At 48.5% G+C, this 23,639-nt stretch overlaps 1 protein-coding gene across 11 annotated transcripts in view; it reads right to left on the bottom strand.

Moving 5' to 3' along the window:
- The window catches only part of ANKRD26 (ankyrin repeat domain 26), a 1,120,330-nt gene that overhangs the window by 98,384 nt on the left and 998,307 nt on the right, over positions 1-23,639 (bottom strand). For all 11 annotated transcript variants that reach the window (XM_085653113.1, XM_085653117.1, XM_085653121.1 and 8 more), the window contains one exon: positions 4,315-4,549. In XM_085653113.1, coding sequence (XP_085509239.1) covers positions 4,315-4,549 — 235 coding nt within the window. The remainder of the gene's footprint in view (positions 1-4,314; positions 4,550-23,639) is intronic.

Below are 23,639 nucleotides of genomic sequence, written 5' to 3'. Positions count from 1 at the left end.
TTCTTTACCCTGGCTGAACCTTCTGACAGTAGTATGGCAAAAGGGGTACTTGCGACCTATATCCGAAACACTACTACATGGAAAATTCTGGGATTTTTTTAATGAATCCCTCAATTTCCAATTATTATTATTCAAAGTGGGCGAGGCACGGGATATTCTCTTAATTAATTTTTATAACAACTGCTTTGATAGCTCAAGAACCCAAGTAGTAACAGACCTGGAACTCGTCATGCAGAGACTTTTGGATTTGCATCACAATCCTGTGAGCATTATATGGGTAGGAGATTCTAATATACATCACTGTCCATATGTAGCTAAACCAATCTGCGGTATCATATATATGCAGGGTGTGGCCTTCACCCACTTCAAACATGACACATATGGACTAACCTTGAATAGTCTAATGGTGAAATTAAGCTTGAGGATCCAAAACAGAGTGTCAAATGAGAACAAATGCTTAGCACCTAATTTCTCCAGAAGTGATTTGGAGTCTACTATAGACCCAGACATCAGAGGCTTTGAAGCTACTTTTACAGGCTATAGTGACCACTCGATGTTCGAGATATGGGTGACCATACCCATGAAAACGAAAGGTAGAACAAATGGTAAGTTTTGACCCAATCCTGGGGTCGACAAATAGGTTCTCTATCGAATGGGAGAAAGTAGACCACTCTGTCGTTCTCCCATATATTATTCGGCATACTATGCCAGAGATTGTACGATGTCTAGACCCCTAAGGCTGATCCAGAATACACTATCAATTCCTTCACCGCTATTACACTTTGTGTCAAACAAGCACTGAGCCACAGGTCACAACCAACGCAAGCCCATGAGAGAGGCTGGTTTGAATCTGAGTGCACATTAGCAAGAAAGCAGCTTCATTTACCACTAAAGCAGAAAGCGAAGGATTCGCAATCAATTAGGCTGGCTTGTGTGCTCTTCAAACCGACCATTGCCTGGAGAAAGAAATGTACCATATAAATGTCATGGAAAGAACTGGTACGGGCTAGCGCCCTAAAGGATAGTAAATTCTTCGGGAAGGCAATAAACAATAACTACTTTAAGGGGCCCCATCATGAGCAGTCAACCAATGTTCATATTGCAGAGGAGGCCTGGGTAAATCATTTCTCGGCCATATATAAAGACCACCCACTGATTAGAGTAGACCAAGTGGCATACAGAAGCCCTAAAAACCTAACGACATATGTTAGAGCTACCTCACAGTATCCTCTCCATCCCGTGACCCTGGCTGAGGTCGTAAGAGCCCTAGATGAGAGCAGCAAAGGGAAGGCCTCCGGTCCAGACTGGACCCCTTTAGACATGTACAGGGATCAGCAAGAACTGTGGGCTCCCCTGCTCACAAATGTTTACAATGCTACCATTGCAGTCGGTCCGCCCCCCCTTCATGGAAGGGGGGGGGGGTGGTCATCATCCCAATCCATAAAAAAATTCGACAAGTCCCTACCCCAAAATTATCTGCCCATATCACTGTTGGATGCCACGCAAAGGTTAAGGGGTGCATTCTGTTCATTAGTCAGGAAGACTGGGTAGTAGTAAATAACATAATGATGGATATTCAATTTGGTTTCAAAAAGGGCTTGAGTACAGTCTATCAATGACTGAACCTAAGTACCATAATAGATAAGTACACATTGGCAAAAAAGGGGGCACTGTATCACTCCTTCATGGATTTGTCTGCAGCTTTTAACTGTGTCTTGCAGTCAAAAGGCTGTCGAAAATCATGGAAGATCTGAGGATTGAGGCAGCAATCACCAACTATATAACGCAACAGTACATGGACATAAACATCTGTGTGCGCTTTGGAAGGGAGGGTGAATGTTCTGCGAGTTTTAACATCAAAGGAGGGGTCAGGCAGGGTTGCGTTTAAGCCCCTTTCCTAGTCTCGCTCTACACAAATCGGGCTTTAGTCAGCCCTAAGTTTATCCATCAGGGACACAGTGATGCTGGGTAAGTGCCCCCTTCCAATTCTACTTTATGCAGACGAAGCTCTATTAATTGCTCGAACTGGGAGGGGGTTACAGGGCCTTATAGACAATTAGATCACTCTTATGATGGACCTGGATCTGAAAGTAAATGGCTCCAAAACCAGGATAAAACCGGTTTTCCATGCAGAAGGGCATAATTTGAGTGAATTACCCACCTTCTGCTATTTATGGATACTCTTTGATAACAAGAAATCGTGGTCCCCTGATGGTAACTAACAATGTGGGCAAATGGAGAAATCCATCAATGGGATATCCTCTTTTACAGAAATTGGGTTTCAAGACAATAAGGGAACTCCTCACCATCTATGCAAGTAAAACAGTGGCAGTGGCTTCATATGGTGCAGGGGTCTGAGCAATGCTTAATATCCGGAGCATCCAAAGAGTTGAGGATTCATTTCTTAAAGTACCCTTTCCATCCCCTCAAGTTAATTGAACTACGTAACCCACGCTGAACTGGGAACGCCGTAAATCTCGGACAGATTAAAAATGGCCCTGATATTGCATTAGCATACAATTTGGTCGCGTGAAGAAACAGGATTGAATACATTAATTTTCAGTGATGTAATGACCTTAGACTATGCGATGGAAATCCCCTGATTGAGATATGTTAAATCTCTATGCGAGGAGATTGGCCTACCGAAACCTTTACTACTAACCCTAAGTCCTGTAAACTATTAGATAAAGAAAAGTTGAAACATTGCATTCAGAACAATGACATGGGAAGGCGAGGGAGTAAAACCATCTGTAGTCGACTGTAATAGAACGGCCCCCCAAGAGAGCTTGAAACCATATCTGACCCTGGTACGCAATGACCAGCAAAGGTTCATCTTGACCCGATTTCGAGAGAATATGCTGCCGCTGATGGTAGGATTTTCAAATAATTGTTACTCCTTGTCAGAGTTAGTGTTGTGCCAGTGCGACAGTGTGTCACCCACAACAAATTTACACATCATACTTTTGGGTAAATTTGATAAAATCCCTAGGAAGACATATATTTTACCTGTATTTTAAATAACTGTATACAGTGCAGACCAGCTGTTTTATTTTTACAACAATTACATACCCCATATGTCTGCTTCGTAATTTCTTCTTACTTATGCAAGGCACTGAAAATAAGGAAAAGACTGCGGGGGGTATTACCGTAACCAAAGTACCTCATAGGGTGACTGTTGTACTTTAAATTAGTCATTGGAATAGATGAAATGGGTCTCTCTTTAAATCGTTCATTTTTTTCATTGTTTAAAACTAAATTGTACATATGCAGAGCTATTTTTAATATGTCTAGTTTTTTTAATCTATTTTGTAGTATACTTTTATGTTACTGAAAAGTATTGAATAGAGGTATCATTGACTGACTGATAGTACAGCAAGTGTGCTTGTTATGCTTTAAATCTGATCAAATTGAAGCTCTCTGGTCAATTTACTGGAGAAATTCCATAAAAGGGAAGCTAGATTGCACTTTTAAGTGAAAAAGTAATGACCAATCTAATACGACAACATCTAATGTGCAAATCTACAGCACAACCTAGTGATTCTACAGCATTAGCCCCAACCAGCAGGAAAGATGACACTGCACAGCATAAGGTTCAATGACAATTTTCTGGATAGTGGCAATGTTGAGCCCACCTTCAAGAGAGCCTGAGGAGGACTTGACTCTTGTAACATGGTTAACAACAGGCGGGACTCTCCTTATATTTATGAAGTCACTCACTTAGCCAAGAGTCGTCTTTTCTAGTAACAAGACCGAGGTGGGCAATGCTTTTGTGCTTGAACCACCAATCGTCCCATTAGATGCTAATTCTATTTTGTAACATCAGCACATTTCAGTTGTTACAGTTGCTCCTATCCTGCTGAAATAATAAAGATTCCTCTTGTTAATCTACAAGATGTTCTGTAGTTTGACTATTATACCAATCATTAAAGTAAAAATTACATGAGAACAATGAAAACGTAGTAACCCTTAATGTACACATATTTTACAACATCTGACGCGCAATTACGAATGACAGCATTGCTTGGCTTTAGCTGACCGGAACCAAGAATGGAAGAGGTCTTTTTCTGATTTTTACTTCTTTGAGCTCCAGTATGAGGATCTGATTTAGGCATCAAATTCATTAGACTGAAACTTCAACTTGTATCATTTCCCAGATTATAACTTATAAGGAAGAACCTGTATTCCTAGAATTCATGTAATAGGGCCAGAGTCTGGCTCTTCCACAAGCATTAAAATATAACTGTGTTTCTTACACTCTCATTTACAATAGACATTAAATACAAAAAAATGTTGCCTGTACACAGCATTCCTGACCTTTGCAAGATATGCCTCCACTCTGTTTGAAGATAATCCATTTACCCCAGGACCATAGAAGTTGCCAGGGAGACCAATGCTTCTATTTAATGTTAAATTAGTACCAAACGGATTTGTATCCATGAAGGGGTTTGCAGGAAGGCTTCCATTTACAAAACTGTTTGCAAGTAATGACTTGCTCCTTTGTCGTTCATTAAGTAGCTTGGCGTTGGCTTCTGCTAGCCTTTCATTAGCTCTGTGGAGATAAAAAGTTTATGATTAGATATTTTTGGAACACAAAAATCTTTGTACAGTTCACCTTGCATAACTGGTTAAATGAACTAGTTAGATACCTTCATTAACGCCATTCCTGGCAGAGACTCTGGCATGCTGAAGACTCCTCCAGGCTCTGGACTGTATCCAGAAGACTTTCATTGCAACTCCCTCGCACGCTGGTAGGTTGTATCGTGCAACTCCATGTCAGAACTGTCATGCCTGGGATATGATGTCAGAGCTACTATAACCGTGTCACCTCCACGTGTGTGGATCTCTGGAATGAAACCATATTAGTGGACTGTATGAGTCCTTTCCACAGAACAAGGAGGGTGGTGGGTTTGGGAGGAATCAGCAGTCAGATAGTCTCTACCAGAAAAGGAGTTAACAAAGGTAAGTAACTTGTTCTTCTAACTGAGACTTCTAACTGCAAATTCCTCACCTTGTGATTGGATTTCAAAGCAGTACCCCTTACCCCCAGGTGGTGTGCCTGTGGAATGACACAGAACAGAAAGTCCTGTAGGACAGATGGGAGGAGTGTCTGTCTCGTTGGGCCTAACTACCAATAGTGCTTCTTGAACATGTGAAGGGACGCACACAAAGAAGCCTGGCAGATGTTCAAGACTGAGTGACCCACTGCATGCTAGCACAGTAGTATCAGTCTTTGCTCTGGTGAATGAGCATGCATACCTTCTGAGGGCTGCTACTTGGCTAGCACACAGCAAATATTTATGCATAAGACAATCCATCAGGAGAAAGTTCTCTTTTGTACCGCATTTCCATATTTGGTCCAGAGAAGCGCACAAAAAGTTGATTGTCCACTGAATGGTCACTGGTCCGATCGATGTAAGAATTTAGGGTACTCTTGGGAGCAAGATGGCGGAGTTGCTCCTCGTCGTTGCAGGGATGAGGTAGAGCACAGAAAGACTGCAAGATGATAAATTGCTTTATGTAGAAGAGTGTCACTACCTTTGGCGAGAAAGCTGGTTTTGCCCAAAGGACTAGTATTTCCCAGAAAAAAGACAAGGCCTGGAGTTCACTCACTCACTCACAGTGCAAAGGTGATTGAAATGAGTAACTCTTTTTTATGGTTAGCATGCATAGAGAGCAGATGTACATCAGAGTGCACATCCAGTAGGTGACAACCATTACCCTTTAAAAAAACAAAAAAATGCTTCAAAACAGGTGATTTGAAAAAGGATGGTTGATCAGTTAACTATAGAAAGGCCAAAAGGATCTTGCTGGGTTAGAGAGATCCACAACAATAAAATGCCAGTCAACTATACCTGTAAAGGCTGAATTTCATGGGAGGAACACCAGACAGCAAACTTCTTCCAGCATCCCACATGTACAGTCTTAGTGGAGGTACGCCTGACTGCCAGGATGACTCCGTCTACTTTGGGAGTAGGATCAAAGGATGTCAACTGTTGCAGTTAAATCTCCACTCATGGCGGTGTAAGTTGTGCAAGCAATTGCCCTGCTGCTGCGACAGGAGTGCCTCCCGAAGAGACAGCCAAGTCGGAGGACATCGCGCATGGCCAGAATTCTGGAAACACCATTCTCCTCGCCCAGTCCGGATCTACTAGGACTCGGGCCCACTCTCTCTTGATCTTTTTCAAATTCTGGGTAAGAGAGATAGGGCCAGAAAGCCATACAGGAGTCCTGAGCCCCAGTCCAGGTGAAATGTGTCTCCGAGGGAGAACCACCATGGGAACTCCAACATGGAAAAGCTTGGACACTGCATGTTCTCAGTGGTGGCGAAATAGATAGAGCAAGATTTCCCCCATTATTGAAAGATGTCCAGTGATGACACCCTGGCACAGAACCACCACCCCATACCGCCTTGTTTGTTGTAGTACCACATGGCGATTGTGTTGTTTGTGAGAACCTGTGTTTGTTCCCCCAGATGATCAGAAGGAACACCTTCAGTACCAAGTGAATCATCTGTAACTCTAACAAATTGATGTGGAAATGGGTCTCTGCCAAAAACAAGAGTCCTCTGATCTACACCTCTCTCAGATGACCTCCCCAACCCAGCAGCAATGCATTGGTCATGACTGTTACGTCTCGGTGAGGTAGTGAGAAGGGTCTGACGCTGGTCCAAATGAAGTTGAACAGCCAACACAGTAGATTTCTTTGTAGTCTCATCTGACACCTGGATGTCCAAAAGATTAATTTGATACTGAGCCATGTGAGACTCCAGATCCCGCTACAAAGCCCCCATGCACCGGTGTGGTCCAGCAGGATGCAAGAGCTAAAGCGGCCAAGGAGCCTCAGAGTGGCTCTCACTGAGATCCATGTCAATGGTTGAAACTTCAGAATTATACCCCGAATGTCCAGCACTCACTGAGGTGATGGGCATGCTCAGAAGAGCACAATGATCAGGATGGTTCAGACATTGGGGAGCAGTTTTGAATGAGTCCGGAATTACTTTTACATGTTGAGGGAAAAGCTCAACGATGTCAACAGGTCAGCCATCGTATTGAGTAGTTCAGAACTATTTGAGACAAATCTGCTTTCAGTATTCAGTCATCAAGGTATGAGAAGACTCGTATTCCCCACCTCCACAGATGAGCTCTGACCACCAAAATCACGTTTGCATACACCCGAGGTGCACAAGGAAGGCCAAAGTGGAGCACCGAGAATGGAAAGTGCTCTTAGCCTACCTGAAACCGCAGGTAACGGCATTGCAGGATAAAATGTAGAAAAAGGTATTTTGCAAATCCAACTACACCTTCCACTCTCCTGTAATCAGGGCAGTCAAAACATGTGCCAGTGTGAGCCTTTTCCTTCAGGGGAAGAAGTTCAGAGGGCAAAGATGTAGACTGTGGCGAAGGCCTCAGTCTTTTTTCAGCACTAGGAAATAACAGAAGTAACAACCAGTCCCGATCTCTCATGCAGGCACCCTCTCTATGGCTCTATGGCTCCCTTGGCCAAGAGAGCTAGAACTTTTTGGAATATGGACAACTTTTTGGAATAGGGACAAGTGGTACTCCGGGAGGGGTTAGGGTATGGGTGGCATATCCAAAGTCTGTGAAAGGAAGGGTAGGGATTAACTGTGTTCCACAATCTGGAGCACTCACTGGTCGGATGTGATGCTCCTCACCCAGGAAAGTGAAAGATGATGCGACCTCCCACAGGGCATCCATGTGCAGTCAAGGACGGCTTAAACAGTATTGGGGCAGCTGCGGGAAGGGACACTAGGTTTTGGGTAGAATGTTGCCCTTGGGGGGACTAAACCCTGGAGGGCTGATCCCCTGCCTTTACCGCGAAGGGTCTGTTGTTTTTTTAAAAACTTTCTGGCGCGGTCTCTGTTAGTATCCTCTTCCAAAGCCTCAAAGGGGGCAAAATTAATGGTGGAACTGGCACACTGGCGGAGCATGTCCAAGAAAGCGAGTCATTGCCATGCTGTCCTTACAACGTTCAAGGGCTGAATCCATCTGGTCCCTGAAAACATGGGTCCCATTCAAGGGCATGTCCATCAGAGACTATTGGATGTCGTTGGAGAATTCTGTGGAGCAAATAGAATTGTGAGGCCTAAGCACCACGCTGTTGCGAGTTTGTAGTGTCTTTGCCATTTTGAATAAGACGGAGTAGGTTTGGCTGAAGATCTTCTGGGAAGAATGGCAAGATATCTGCCATCATGTTCCACAGTGCATACGGGCAGTCCCTATGAGATACTGCTAGTGTTGACTGATCTTAGTGCAAGGCCAAGTCTGCCAAGTTGCCCAGGTCAATGTGTGATGAGCTTCTCCATTCCAGGTTTTGTTCTATGAACTCTGAGACTTGTAGCCTTGCTTATTCCTTTATAAAGCAGGACTACAAGTCTCAGAATTCAAAGACAATCACCTGGACTGGGGCAGCACATCACACATGGACCTGGGAAACTTGGCAGCTAAGAAAGGCTGGCTGAAGAGAATATTCTTTTTGCAAAGGTATTTATACGTTTCGACTCTCTATCTGGTGGAGTGGTCAGAAATGCATTGGGGTTTATTCAACTGATGGAGACTTGCACCACTAAGTTCAGGGGAGGAGGGTGCTGCAGGAGAAAGGCATAGTCCCCCATCACAGGAATGTGACGCCTTGCAATCTTCCTGTTGACTGGCGGGCAAAATCCTGGATTTGACCAAATGCCCAGCAGTGTGTTTGTCAATGCCACGCTGAATGGCAGGAGATGCTATTGGGTGGTTTGTCCTTGATGTAGCACCTTCATAAGAACATTAGTCTTGATTTCAATCGTGGGGGGGGGAGTCAAATCCAAGCCTTTTTTTTTTATAACTCTTTATTTAACGTTTCATGTCATACAGTGCATCAGCATTACACACTTATCCGGATACTGGCAATATAGACAAATGGAAAAGGCAGCATTAACAAATCATAGCACATTTTACATTCCAAACACATTACAAGCGGCAGCCCATCGCCTTCCTCTCCAGAGCCTCCCCCAATTTCCCATCCTGGCCTGCAGAAAGCCACTACCCCTCGGCGAGTACCTGTATATCCGCCCCCATCATACAGAGCGCCTCCGCAGGCACATAGTCGTGCCGCCCCATCCCCACCAGCGGAGTACCCATACGGGTCATAGCGGCAGTGTAGCGGCACGTCGTGGGGGAGCAAAATCGCAAGGCAGCCATCAGGGGGACCCCCAGAGCCAGCAGCGTCCACCCCTCCCTTCCACAGATTGGACGACCCTCCCCAGAGGAACCTGCACTACATGCATCTCCCCTAGCCAGAGCCACCCGCCGGCGAGTCCGCCCCCACGGGAACAGACGGCGATCGCTGGGCGCAGTGCGCCTCTAGGTACTGTGACAGAGGCCCCCAGATGTCGGGGGGATGGGACTTGGGTGGGAGCAACTCTGAATACAACAGAACATTCTCCTGACAAGTAACCATATCCCGCAGCCATTCCTTAAATTTGGGCCGCCTCCCCCGCCCCCATCGGCACGCTATGCGGCGCTTGGCAAGCAGCAACGCGCAGGTAACGAAACGGCGATCCGGCTTCGGCACATCCCGAGTGTACCCCAAAAGAGCCTGTAAGGGAGAGGGCGGCAGCGGGGATCCCAGCATCTCCCCCAGGGCCTCGTACACCTGATCCCAATATTCATCTATGCTGGGGCAAGTCCAGGCCAGATGTAAGAAGTCCGCTCCAGGAGAATGACACCTGTCGCAGCGATAGTCATCGCATAGATGGAATCTATGCATCTGGGCCGGAGTACAGTAGAGGCGATGGAGAAACTTGTAGTGGATGATGCGGAACCTACTACTAGACGAGATCATTTCAGTCTGCAAACAGCAGAACCCCCACTGGTCGTCCGTGAGCTCAGTGCCAATCTCGGCCTCCCAGCCCGCACGGGACCACAGCACCAGCCCCCCATCCCGGTCATATATCCCCCGATACAGTGCAGAGACCATATGTGAAGGCGAAGGGGAAGAAAGCATTTTATGAAACGGTTCCAGAACTGGAGGTTCATCCGGATATGCCGGCAACAATTTCTGTAGCCCACTACGGAGGCGAATGAAGGCAAAAGTTTCCAGGGGGGTAGGGACAACGTCCCCGTAGAGGAGCGGGAGATCGCGAAATCTACCTGCATGAAAGAGGTCACCCCAGTTCGCAAACCCCATCTTCAGTTTTATTCTCCGGAACATTTCTTCTCCTAAGAGCGGAAGAGCCGGATGATACACCAGGGGTATCAATGGGGAGTAGAGAAACGACGACCCCAGACGGTCCGCGATCGCACCCCAAGCATGCGCCGTGGCCTGCACAGGGTTGCGATCCGCACGGGACGATGGCACCGCTGCGAGAACTGCCCCCTCAAGCGGCACCGGATCTGCCAACCAGTGCTCCACCGCCGTCTGCGGCATGAAGGGCGAAGGTCGATACCAATAGTACGCATAGTGCGCCTGAGCGCAGTGATAGTAAAGTGTAAAGTCCGGTATATCGAAGCCGCCCTGTCCATATGGCCGAGTAAGGACCGACCACCTGAGCCGAGGTCTCTTCCCCCCCCACACCAATCGGATAAGCTCCGATCTTAATTCCCGGAAAAAGTAGCCTCCCGGGTGAAACGGAATATTGAGGAAGAGGTAGAGCAGCTTGGGGAGTATGACCATCTTTATAAGGGAAACTCGGCCAGCCATGGTCAGTGGTAGGGTCAGCCACCGGGCTACATGCAAGCGTATGGCCTCGAGCGCCCTGCCATAGTTCATACGTAGCACCTCCTGCCGGTCCCTGGAGACCCATACTCCCAGGTATTTCACGCTCTCGTCGCACCACTCCAACGGATAATCAAGTGGAATTTTCTCTATACCATTCGTGAGGGGGAAGACCATGGATTTACCCCAATTAATGTGAATTCCCGAGTAGAGCGCAAAGCGAACAAACTCTCTAAGGATGGGGTTCAGATTCTCCCGCGGATGCTTAACGTAGAGTGTGAGATCATCTGCATAGAGTGACAGTAGGACTTGCCGCTGCTGGCATCGCAGGGAGGCCGCGAGATAGTTCTGCCGGAGACGGGACGCCAGGGGCTCCATCGCCAGCGCAAAAAGAAGAGGCGACAGCGGGCATCCCTGTCGAGTACCCCTAGTCACCAGGAATGGAGCTGAGACTCGGCCATTAATAAGAATCCTCACTTTGGGGCTACAGTATAGTATCTGGATCCATCTAGAAAACGCCACAGGCATACCCATGTTTTGGAGGATCAAGTGGAGGTAATCCCATTCGACCGAATCGATCGCCTTGGTGGCGTCCAGAAAAACCGCCACCAGGGCTAGAGAGGAGTCCGCGTTGTTCAATACCGAGAAAAGCGTCCGCAAATTGTGGGAGGTGGAGCGGCCCGGAATGAAACCCGCCTGGTCTGGCAGTATCAACCCCCCGATCAGAAGGTTGACCCGGTTCGCTAGCACTTTGGCCAGGATCTTCACATCACTGTTAATGAGAGAGAGAGGTCTGTACGAGTCACAGCTATCCGGGGGCTTTCCCGGTTTAAGGAGAGAGACGATGAGCGTCTCCGACATGCTGGGCGGGAGGGAGCCAGTCTTGTTAGCTTCTTCAAACACCTCCCGCAGAACCGCCGCGAGCGGGTCGATGAAGGTTTTATAGTACTCGATTGGGAAGCCGGCCAGGCCTGGGGATTTTCCCGACGCAGTCTGCATGATGGCTTCTTTGATCTCATCCAGGCCTATAGGAGCCGCCAGTAGCTCACGCTGGGCATTCGACAACCATCCGAGGGTAAGCTCAGACAGGTATTCGGTCATCTCCAGGGGCGCTACCCGTTGAGATGTATACAAGGCGGAATAATGAGACACGAAGGTAGACAGTATGGAGGGTGTGTCGCGCTGCAGAGTGCCATCCGGGGCCTTGACCTCCAATATTAGTGATTAGTGCCGCGGTGGGAGCGGACCGCCCCCGCCAAGAACCTGCCAGGGCGCTCCCCCTCTCCATACGCGCGCGCTTTAAAATGCTTACCGCGGAAACGCACTTCCCTCTCAGCCGCAATCTTGAACTCAGTCAGCTTAGTGCGGTAGTCTAATTGGATCGCGGGATCCCGCATGAAGGCAGGGTTAGTTTCCAGCGTCTGCAAAGCTCGTTCCAAAGCTGTCAGCTCCGCGCGAAGCGAGCGCAGCACGCCCGAGCCCTTAGAAATACACACACCCCGCATGGTGGCCTTAAAGGCCTCCCATACTGTCGCCACGCTATCCACCGTCCCCCGATTACGGTCGATGAACTCTGTGATCTCCTGGCCCATCTCAAATTTGAACAGTTCATCCAATAGGATGTGAGGCTGCATGCGCCACGGAAGCGGATCCCCTACCAGGCCGGACCGGGCCAGGGTAAGGAGCACAGGCGCGTGATCGGAGTAAGTGCGAGGTAAGTGTCCCGCCCTCAAGAGAGAGGTCCCCAGTGTCCTCGACAGGAGCAGGTGATCCAACCGAGCCCAAGTGGAGTGCAACATCGACCAGTGCGTGCCCTCCCTAGCACCCGGGTGCATGTAGCGCCATGCATCGAGCAACGAGTGATGCGCCGTGAGGTCCAGAATGTAAGCCTGGGAGCGAGGATGATGCGCCACGCCCGCATTAGAACGGCCCAGGGCAGGATCAAGTGTGACATTAAAGTCACCTCCCCAAATCAGGTGTGTGGAACCTATCTCCAAGATGACTTCCCATAAGGCAATGAAGTGTGCAGGACCATCCACGTTAGGCCCGTAAGAGGAGACAAGTGTAAGAGTAGCATTGCCCATCCGTCCCCACACCACACAGAAGCGGCCCTCGGAATCAAGTCTATCCCCCAGGTGTACAAACGGGGTGTGTTTTTTGACAAGGATGGCCACTCCCCTAGAGTACGTGGAGTAGGAGGAAAAGAGACTGTATGCGGCCCACCGTGACGTGAATGTAGGCGCCCTATGGGGGTCCGTGTGGGTTTCCTGCAATAACGCTATGTGTATGCAGTGGCGGTCCAGATAACCTAGGACCTGGCGGCGCTTGCACGGGTCTCCCAGCCCCCTGATATTCCATGTCAAGATATTAATCTTACTGTGCGGATCCTGCTGCACCCCCCGCTCCCCCAGTAACGTTACTCGTGGGGACCCCATTTATTAATCCCAGATAGACCCCGCGGACTGTCCCCCACGCCCCGCAGGTCAGCCCGCCCAGTATCGGGAAAATGCCAAACACCCACCCGCAGGCCCCAATTCCCAGAGCAGCTGAGCTGTAGCCTAAATAGCGGACAGTGCATGTGCCAGTATTTAAGTGTGTTGTCACGGATACAAATCCCCCCCCACCCAGCCCGTCCGGCTCTCCCAACGCGCCGGAGGGAACCTGCCCCAAACATCAATCCCCTGAAACAACCCCCAGCCCCCATCCCACCCCCACCCACCGCAGCAGCCCAATCCTGCCGGAATCTAGACTCCCTCCCCTCCCTTTCAACGAACATAACAATAGAAGTGGGGTATACCCTCAACAGGAGCCACTAGGGTGCCAGACCCACCCTCCCCAATCCCCTCTTTGCACCCACCGCACCAGCACCCCTGCGGGTGAGGAGTCTACGTGGGACAGGGGGGGGAGTGCCAGGGCGAAACAGGTCATCCATGTCCGGTCCAAAACGGCATAAGCAGTGGACAACGGCCCAAGCAGGGTCCCAGAAAGTAGTATCTGCCAGCTCCCCTGTCACGGAGGACGAGGTCAAAAGGCAAAGGCAGTCCCCTCCAGGACAGAGGTGATCCCCCCATACATACAGTCACGCCATGGCAACGGCCCGATACCCAATCCAGCAAGTAAAGAGGAGCAGGAGCAATGAGGGGCAAGGCAATGCCCACCTCGGGGAAGAGACAGTCGTAGGGGGAAAGAGACACAGAAGTAACCAGGGCAGCAGTACTCATCCTTCCGGCGCATCCAGCGGAGAGCCAGGGCCCGACTGCGCCCCAGGGCTACGACGCTGTGATGCCGCAGAGGGCTGCTCCCGCAGGAAGTCCTCCACCTGCTGTGGGTTACCGAAAAACAGGGGCTTGCCATGAAGAGTGATCTTGAGTTTGGCAGGGTACTGCATGGCATATGGTATGTCTCGTTGTTGCAACTTCTTCTTTACTCCGGCAAACTTGCGGCGAGCATCTTGCACCGCCTGGGTAAAGTCCGGGTAAAAGGAAATGGTGACATTCTCATGCAGGATCGGTTGCTTCTCCCTGGCGAGTCGCAGCAGAACATCACGATCCCTATAGTTGAGGAATTTGATGATGACTGGGCGCGGCGGGGCCCCAGGGACCGGCCGCGGCCCCAAGGAGCGATGGGCGCGCTCCACCACAAGCTGCGGAGAGAAGGAGTCTCGGCCAAATTTGTCAATGAGCAGACGCTCGATGAAATCCTCCATGCGGCCCCCCCCCCGCTGGACTCCGCTAGGCCGACCAGGCGAACGTTGTTCCGTCGGGAACGCGCCTCTAGATCTTCATTTTTGTCAGCGATGACCTTAAGCAGCCGGTCCATCTGCGACAGCTTGGCCGCGCCAGTCACAGCGCCATCCTCCAGCTCCGAAATGCGCCCCTCTGCCTCCTTCTGACGCTCCCCATGCTGATCCAGCCGGTGCACCACCGCCTCCAGTCGCGTGTTCATATTGTCTATTTTGGCGTCGATTGAGGTGAGGCTCTTCTGCATGCTTAGAAGGATCGTCTTCCATTCCACCTCCTCCTCCTCCTCCTCACCGGGGTCCCGCTCTCCGCCATCCCCCGGCGGCGCCCGCGTTTTCTTCTTAGAGGGGTTAAATTGGAGCGTCGACTGTTTCGCATCTGACTTGCCCATGGCAGCCGCCGGCGAGGGCCCAAGTCGCCCAGTATCGAGCCCGCACAGCAGCGTCTACGGTCTGTCCCAGGGCTCGCTCCAAGTGTCCAGCCGTGACGGGGCCCCCCAGTCGTCCAGCCCCCCGCAGACCACCAGGGGCACACAGGTCAACAAGGCCTCCACACGCGTCGCTCAGCCCCACACAAGAGCTTGCCGCCCCTCCACGGCCTTCTCAGCACCAGAGCCGCGACTCCTCGCACCAGGGGTCTCAGGGTCCAGGCCGAGCGGGGCCCCCGGGTCACTCCACCGGCGTCTCTCAGCACTAAATCAAGGGCAATGGCCGCCGACCCCAGTCCGCTCCCCAAGGCAACACGGGAGATCCCTGCTCTCAGCTACCCCACAGAAGGCAGATCCAAGGGAGCGCGCAGCAGCTCCCAGGCGCGTCAGCCGGGCAGGCGAGTGTAAGGCGGGCCCACCGCTGAAGGCGCCGAGGCAGCGCGATCTCACCTCGGGGATCCAGCACGTCCACCGCCTCAAGGAGCCACCGGCAGAGTCAGCGCGAAGGGGGGGGGGACGACCAGTCCAGTCCCAGACAGTCCGCAGGGGGCCAGCGACGTCAGCCACGGTCAGTGTTCTGATCAGGGCCCACAGGGCCTCGCGGATCCCCAGGCTCGCGCAGGCAGAGGCCGCCGCTCGTCAGCTCCGCCCAGAATGTCGCTCCGCGCCCTCCGGCGGCCGCAGTCAATATTTCCGTCACCCGGTCACCGATGCCCTTCAAACTCGCTCCAGGAGGTCCCGCTTAGCTACGCTGCCCATTAGTGGCGTTACAGTATGGATTATCGGCCCGGAGGATGGTATTGCAGGATGTGGTTTCGCCCGGCCGGCGAGAGCCTCACTGAAGTGCGGCCATGACGGTCCGGCGCCACCTAGCGCCCCCCAAATCCAAGCCTTTAGCTGCTCTCCTGATCACAGTAGTTAAGGAGGCAGAAACCTCAGTCCCCACAGCAGGTAGGAGATAGTGGAGGCCAGCGGTGTCTAGGCTGCTAGCAGCCAGTTCGTCATAAAGAACATATTGCTTACCTTCAGAAATGCCTTTTCTGGGAGAGACTCTATCTAACTGCAGACTCCTCACCTTGTGAATAGCCACCAGGCTCATGACTGAATCTGCAATGTTTTGCAGCAATTCCGTCACATGTCAGTAGGTGGCATCCTGCAGCTTTACTACAAATCTGTCCTGCCTCAGATATGGCACTGGGACCACTATATATGTGACATCTCCATACTTTGATATCAATTTGTTTCTGAACTCTGTCCACAGCAACAGACGTGGAGATCAAATAAATCAAAATGCAACACTGTACAGTTGAAGTTTGTAAATTAACTTGGCTCCAGAGAAGCAAAAGAAAAGTTATAAATCCTGTTGGTATTCAAGTACACAATGAGCATAGACGATAAGGGCTTTTTTTTGTGTCAAGACAGTGGAGCTGTTCTTCCTCTTTGGAGAGATGAGATGGGGCATGGGAAGCCTGCAAGGTGATGGATTGCCTTATGGGAAAGGATGTGACTGCCTTGGGCAGGAATGCTGCTTTTGTCCGGAGGACTAGTTTGACTGCTGTGTACAGTGGTATCACAGACAATGCCTGTAGATCACTCACTTGCCTGGCTTGTCTTATGGTAAAGATTAAATCTGCCTTGATGTTTAACAGGTGAAGAGGACAACTGCGCATTGGCTCGAAAGAAGTGAATATGAGATAGATGAGAACCAAATGAAGGTCTCACTGCAGTATCAGAAATGGTTTTGGAGGAGGGAGGTGTGTCAACCCCTTTAAAAAGTGCATCACAACTGGTAATTTGAATAAAGAAGATAGATTTGCTAAGCATAGAAAGGGCTGATAAATAACCTTTAACTGTGGTCAACGCAAGGCCTTTCTGGGCCAGTGAAAGACCAACAAAAGAATATCAGATGAAAAGACAGGCTAGAACATGACGGGAGGAACACCATGCATCAAACTTCGCCCAGCGTCCTACATATACAGTTTTAGTAGATAAAAGCCTGGCTTCTAGAATAACACCAATCACTTCAAGAGGAAGATATAAGGCTATCAACTGTCGCTGTTTAACCCTCAAACATAGAGGTGTAGGTTGTTCTAGCTCGGGCGCAGGACCTCACCCTGTTGCTACAAAAGGCGTTTTTTCCGAAAGGGCAGCTGAATTGGAGGTCTAATGCTCATGGCCGGACACTCTCGCTACCACAATCTCCATGCGTAGATTTTGGTCACTAGGATGACTTGGGTTCAGTCTCTCCTGATCTTTTTGAGTATTATGGTTAGAGAGGGAGGGGTGGAAAGGCTTACAGGAGTCCAGAGCCCTAGTGTCAGTGAAAGGAGTCTCCTGGAGAGGACTACTTGGAGAACTCCAATGAGCAAGGGCTTTGACATTGAGCATTCTCTGCAGTGGCGAACAGATCAAGCCAGGGTTCTCCGCATTGCTGGAAGATGCCTTGTGCCACCTCCCAGTGTAACTGCTATTCATGATCTGCTAGACAATGGCGACCTAGTTCATCTGCCCTGACGTTCAAAGGTCCTGCCAGGTGTTGTTCAATCAGGAACATGCCCTGAGAGAGCAGCTACTTCCAGAGAAGTAGAGTGCTCCTGGCACAGGATCCATAACCCCATGCCACCCTGTTTGTTAGAGTAGCACATTACGTTAACGTGTTTGTGAGTGCCTGTACCTGTTCTTTCTTGATGGTTGGGTGGGACGCCTTCAGTGCCAAGTGAATCGCTTGCAGCGCAAACAAGATGGAGTGGAGGCAAGCTTCTGCTGATGACCAGAGTCCTCTGAACTCCCCCTCTCCCAGATGCCCTCCCCAACCAAGTAACGATGTTTCGGTCACAACCGTTAATTCTGGGTGTGGTAGACAGAAGGGTATGACACTGGTCCTACTGCGCTCCAGAAGCACTCACTGCAGGTCTTTCAGTCACTTTCGACATTTAGATGGAATTTGACAGCTAGCAAAACCTCAGCCAGTTTGTCATACAGTGCGTATAAATACCTGTCCAGGAGACGAGATGTGCTCACTGATCTTAGAACGAGGCTGGAAGCCAAAAAAAAGCGTTTTGCAAATGGGGAGTTGTTGGGAAGGCACTTGGGTTTAGTCGGCTGTTGAATGTCTGCACTATTAAACTCTCCGTAGCTGGATGTCATAGTAAAACATCAGGGAACCCGGGACAAGCCTGTGCTGCCTTGACACTTGCCTACTGAACAGTGGACAAGATTATGGCTTTGCTCAGGTGTCTACCAGCATTTCAGACAATGTCTTTTTGAAGGGTAGAATATGTTTCTGACTAGCTTGTGCGGGATGAGGACTTCAGTGAGCACATTACTTTTGACCTCTACAGTTGGCAGGATGGTGTCTTACCTCCATTCATTGTAGAGAATGAGGCAGAGTCCTCTGTTGCCATAGCCAGGTAAGGTGAGGATAAACAAATGTCTAGAGGTATCTTGACTACTGGCATCCTGTAGGTCTTCAAAAATTTCTCCATCATCATGATTAGCATCACCCTGATTGTAGTCAGCCTATGGTGTATAGTTCAGGTCAGAATGGTCTTCCGGGAGGGGCGTGGTTTGAGCCGCTGACAAGATGGCCGCTCCTTGCTGAGGCTCCATTACGCGAGCGGAACAGTCCCGTTATTTGGAACCGTTGCCGACTTTTCTACTCGACATGCACTGGCTGCTGTAGGAGAGCGGACGCGGGGGCACAGTTAGCTGTTTTTTTCTCAATTCTGCGCTGCACAATGCCTTGTTCCCTCTGCGTTCAAGCTCCCTCATATCTGCCGGCAGCGCCTGCCATTTTATCTACGGCGGGTTGCTGCCTCATCTGTTATCCTCGCATTTTAGATTCCCCGCGCCGCTACAGATGCGGAGCGGATTTCAGGAAGCATTTTTTTTCTCACTCTCCAAACGCCTTCTATGCAGCCCTCATGGTGCGCTTGTGACGACCTTATGAAGCCCCTTTTCGAAAGGTTCTGCCTAATTTATGCCGCCTATGGGATATTCTGAGGAGATATTTAGAATGCTTTTTTGAAGCCATTCAGGAACATTTCCTTTCTATTCTGTTTTGGAGACACTTCTATATAAATTGTGGAACCTCACACATGCAACCTTCCTCTTTACTCATTCCGGTGAGGTGACTCTCTCATTCTGGACTGCCCTGATGATAGAGCAGCTTCCTGCTACCTTTTTGTTTCCCTGGGACCAACATTATATTAACTAACTGCTGATGTTTCCTCCTGCTATTTTCACAAACTACTGACCGGCATTATTGTTACCAGACTTTTCTTTATAGGCGGTCACTCAACTGGCTCCATAAGTCCTGTGAGGTGATGCGGCTGTCCCTTAATTTTGAGGTTGTGCGGTGTGCAATTCTTTGATGCTACGTCTCTACTAACTGGTGCAAAGTATTGACAGAGGTGCCTGTTCTCACCCCATATACTCAACTGCTGTAAGATACTAGAGATACCCAGCCATACCCTCACTGTCACTGGACATTCTTTTTTTTCATTTTTTTTTTGGGCTATATTTATTCCTCAACTATATGGCGCAATCCTCCTCCCTTGGTCAGAAAGAAACTACAGCAAATATGTCTACCATTCGCAAGGACTCAAAAGCTGTTGCTGCACCTAAGCGTCACAAGAAAGAACCCAACTCTCCCACTAAATCTCCTCTACCCTTTACCATGGAAGACCTTATGGAAGAATTCAAACTTATCAAGCCTTTCGTGATCGACACTAATGCTACTACACAAAGGTTAGAGGAAAGGTAGTCTACTCTAGAGGTGAGTGTGTCTGAGGTAGAGCAGAGAATCAGCGACATTCAGGACGTAATCCCTCAAGTCGCAGCCATGTCCAAGGAAACAGCTCTCCTTACAACTCAAACGAAGGATTTGGAAAATTGCAACAGGCGAAATAACCTTAGAATTTATGGTATTCTTGCTTTTTTGAAACTGCACATTCCCAGAATTGTTGGTCTCAAGGATGGCACTTGTCTTAACCTGCAGCGTGCTCATCGCATTGGCTCCACCTCCCGAGGTCAATCCTCTTCTTCAGCGGTGTCTCGCCCTCGGGGAATAATTGTTTTATTCTTGGAGTACGCTAAGCTTCTAACAGTCCTCTCTGTGGCGAAACCCAGAAAGCAGATGCTGTGGTCCAACCAAAACGTTTTTTTCTTTCAGGATGTGGCGCGGGCAACCGCTGCTCGTCGTAAAGAATTTTTGTCTCTTCGCCCGGCTCTTCGATCAATGAACGCTAGATATGGCCTAGTACATCCCTACTTCTTCAAGGTTACCTACAAGGATCGTTCCTATTCCTTTGATCGTCCCGAAGATTCGCGTCAATTTATCTCTCGTCATCCGGGAGAGGCGATGGACTCTGGAGGCTCCTGAAGAATGTCTTGTCAAAGTCTTTTTTTCTTGTGTGGTTATTCTTCTTGCATTTTAGTGTTTGGAAGACATGTTTGTGGTTAATATAGTCTTGTTATTTCTTTTGTGGGTCTCTGTTTATGTTTATCTTTTATGTTAGCCATCTTTCAATATTGTTCAATTTTTTTTGTTTCTTTACAGATGTCCTCCTCTTATCAAAGTCCTACCTGATGTCTTTTTGTCTATAAACTCCCGCCACTCTCCTTTTGTTTCCAGTATATCCCGAGGTTTGGTAAGTGCCAGCCCCTTAGTCAGTTATTTGGTTCAGTCGTCACAGTGTCTTTCTAGGTTTATTGTATGCTTCTTCTGTTCCATGCTCCTAAGATTCAATTTTCTTTTTTTCCTTTCCCCTGCTATTCCCTATTAAGTTTTCGTTACTTTAAGTATGCATTGGGTTCCGGTCGCTTCCGGAAGTCTTAGCAGGATTGGCCGTCTGTCTCTTTTTGCTGCTCCCCGCCTCCATATGGTCTTTTCGTTTTTTCTTTGGCTATGTATTCGGTTTTTCTTGACTGAAGTCTTTCGACTATCACTTATCTTCTTTTTTCTCTTCTCTTGGTTCTTTCTTTTCTTTCTCCCCCCGTAAACGTTTCTTATTTCTCATTTGTATTTCCATTATCCCTTATCCTTTTATTCCATTTTGCTATCTTGATTTTTAATTTTTTCTCATGTCCTTTTTTCTTTCCTTCAATGCATTAACCCTACCTATTTTGGTTGTTGGTATATTGAATGTTTAATTGTTATGAAATTCGTAATGCTCATGGTACTGTTTAACGTCCTCATCCTCTTCAATGATTGTTAATATACGGATTATTTCATGGAATGCAAAAGGTCTACGCAATCCTGTTAAAAAACAGCGGGTACTTACCCATCTTTCCAAGTTACAGTGTAAAATTGCAATGTTACAAGAAACACATCTTAACGATAATGATGTTAATTCCCTCAAAAAACAATGGGTAGGCCATGTCTATAGCTCCCCATCTAAAGACAGAAAAAATGGAGTGGTGGTACTTTTTCATAAATCCACGTCCCTCACAGTACTAAAAGAGGAGAAAGATGATAATGGATGTTGGATCCTCCTTCACACCATTATTAACGGATCTCCTTGCTTAACATTTACGGTCCCACTGGAATCGACTCAGACTTCTGGCACTCCATGTCACACACAATTCACTCATGCTCTAACCCTAATCTCATAGTGGGTGGCGACTGTAATCAGGTCATGGATCCCTTCATAGATAGGAAATCCTCCTCCAGGTACATCCCTAACAAAATGCAAAAGACCTTTGCTAAAACCATCCTCTCAAGAAGCTTGGAGAATATATAATCCTGACAGTTTAGAATTCACTCAAAAACCTCCGAGCACTCAAATATCCATGTTGAAAAAGTTCCAAAAAAAAGAATCATCAGTTGATAAGACACTCCAAATATTTCATCAACTGTTTATTCGTCAGGACAGCAGTTCAATAAAAGCGCAGCCGACACGTGATTCGTAAAGTCATATCAGACTCACAACTTCTTCAGGGCTGCAAATCAAAAGCCATATAATACATATAAGTACTCCACTCTAGGTGTATAGCATTCTAACAATACAGCTCAATTACAGTGGAAACACCTTCAACACTCCCAAGTCCCAGAAATGTGGTGTAAAGTAAAGATGACACAGACCCCTCCAAGGACATGAATGAGTCACCCAAAAGAGTGTAAGATGTCCAAATGGCAGGCAAGATATCCGCATGCCAAATGTATTCTCATTTAGTACCAAATTAACATAACATTTATTGCCCATAATGATGTCTTATAGGCCCCAAGTAAAGAAACCAGAAATTAAATAGGAAGGCAAAAGAAATAACACACTGCCTTTACCAGTAACAAATACATTTTGAAACACCATTATTTGAATTGTAGGTATACAGGGGTGGACAACAGGGAGGTGGGTGGGTCAGTGAGGAATCCACAGGCAGATACTGTATCCACCAGAAAAAGTGTTACCGAAGGTATGTAACTTGTTCTTCTGATGGATACATCTGCCAGTGGATTCCTCACCTTGTGAAAAGATTCCCACAGCAGTCCCACTCCCGGAGGAGGGTGTCCACCCTTCTATACCAAAAAATCCTTAAGGACGGAACGAGCAAAATGTCCGTTTCTCCTCACCTCGGAATCCAAGCAGTAATGCTTTGCAAAAGTGTGAAGGGAGGCCCAAGTTGCCGCCCTACAAATATCCTCCACAGGAATACCTCTAGACAAGGCAGACGTAGAAGACTTAGCTCTAGTAGAATGAGCCCTTAAACCCTCTGGAGGTTCCTTACCGGCCAAAGAGTAACATATCTTGATGCACAAGACAATCCATCTGAAAAGGGTGCGCTTGTGCACCGCTCTGCATTTCCTGCAGCCAACAAAGCCCACGAAGAGCTGGTCATCCACTCAAAAGTCTTTAGTCCTATCAAGGTAGAAGCTCACCGCCCTCTTAGGGTCCAAGCGATGAAGTCTCTCCTTCTCCTTGGAAGGGGGAGGATAGAAGGTAGGAAGGGTAATGGACTGCCCCAGATAAAAAGGAGTTACCACCTTATGCAGAAAAGCAGCCCTGGTCCTGAGTACCATTCTTTCAGCATGAATGGTCAAGAACGGGGGTTTTGAACTCAGAGCTTGAAGCTCACTTACCCTCCTTGCCGAGGTAATCGCAATGAGAAAAACCGTTTTGAAAGACAACAGTCTCAAGGGACACTTGTGTAAGAGCTCGAAGGGAGAACCCATCAGGTAAGTTAAGACAAGATTTAAGTCCCATTGAGGCACAATAAAAGGAGTCGGAGGAAACTTGTTTGTAAGGCCTTTCAGAAATCGTACAAAATTGGAAATTTGAACAATGACGACTGATCCTGCAAGCAAAGGAAAGCCGACAAGGCCGAATGATATCCCTTTACAGTGGCTATACCAAAGCCTTGCTGAGCAAGAGACAAGGCAAACTGAAGAATGTCAGATATACAAGCCCTCAAAGGATCAATAGACTTCCCTCCGCACCAAAGAACAAATTTAGACCACCTATAGGAATAGATAGATTCGGTGGAATGACGTCTGGCAGACAAAATTACATCTACCACATCCGGCGGGAGAGAAAAAGAATTCAGGTTGCCCCGTTCAATCTCCAGGCATGAAGGTGTAAGCTCTGGAGGTGGGGGTGTAGAACCTGCCCCTGCGACTGCGAGGGGAGGTCTGCCCTCAGAGGGAGACGGAGCGGAGGGCACGAGGAGAGGAGGAGAAGATCTGTATACCACACCATTCTTGGCCAATCCGGGGCGATCAATATGACTTGGGCCCGGTCTTGGTAAATCTTCCTCAGAAC

Source organism: Triturus cristatus, chromosome 4_1 (genome assembly GCF_964204655.1).
Source record: "Triturus cristatus chromosome 4_1, aTriCri1.1, whole genome shotgun sequence".
Classification (NCBI taxonomy): domain Eukaryota; kingdom Metazoa; phylum Chordata; class Amphibia; order Caudata; family Salamandridae; genus Triturus; species Triturus cristatus.
The sequence above is the reverse complement of the archived record's forward strand: the minus strand, read 5'-3'. Positions and strand labels throughout refer to the sequence as shown.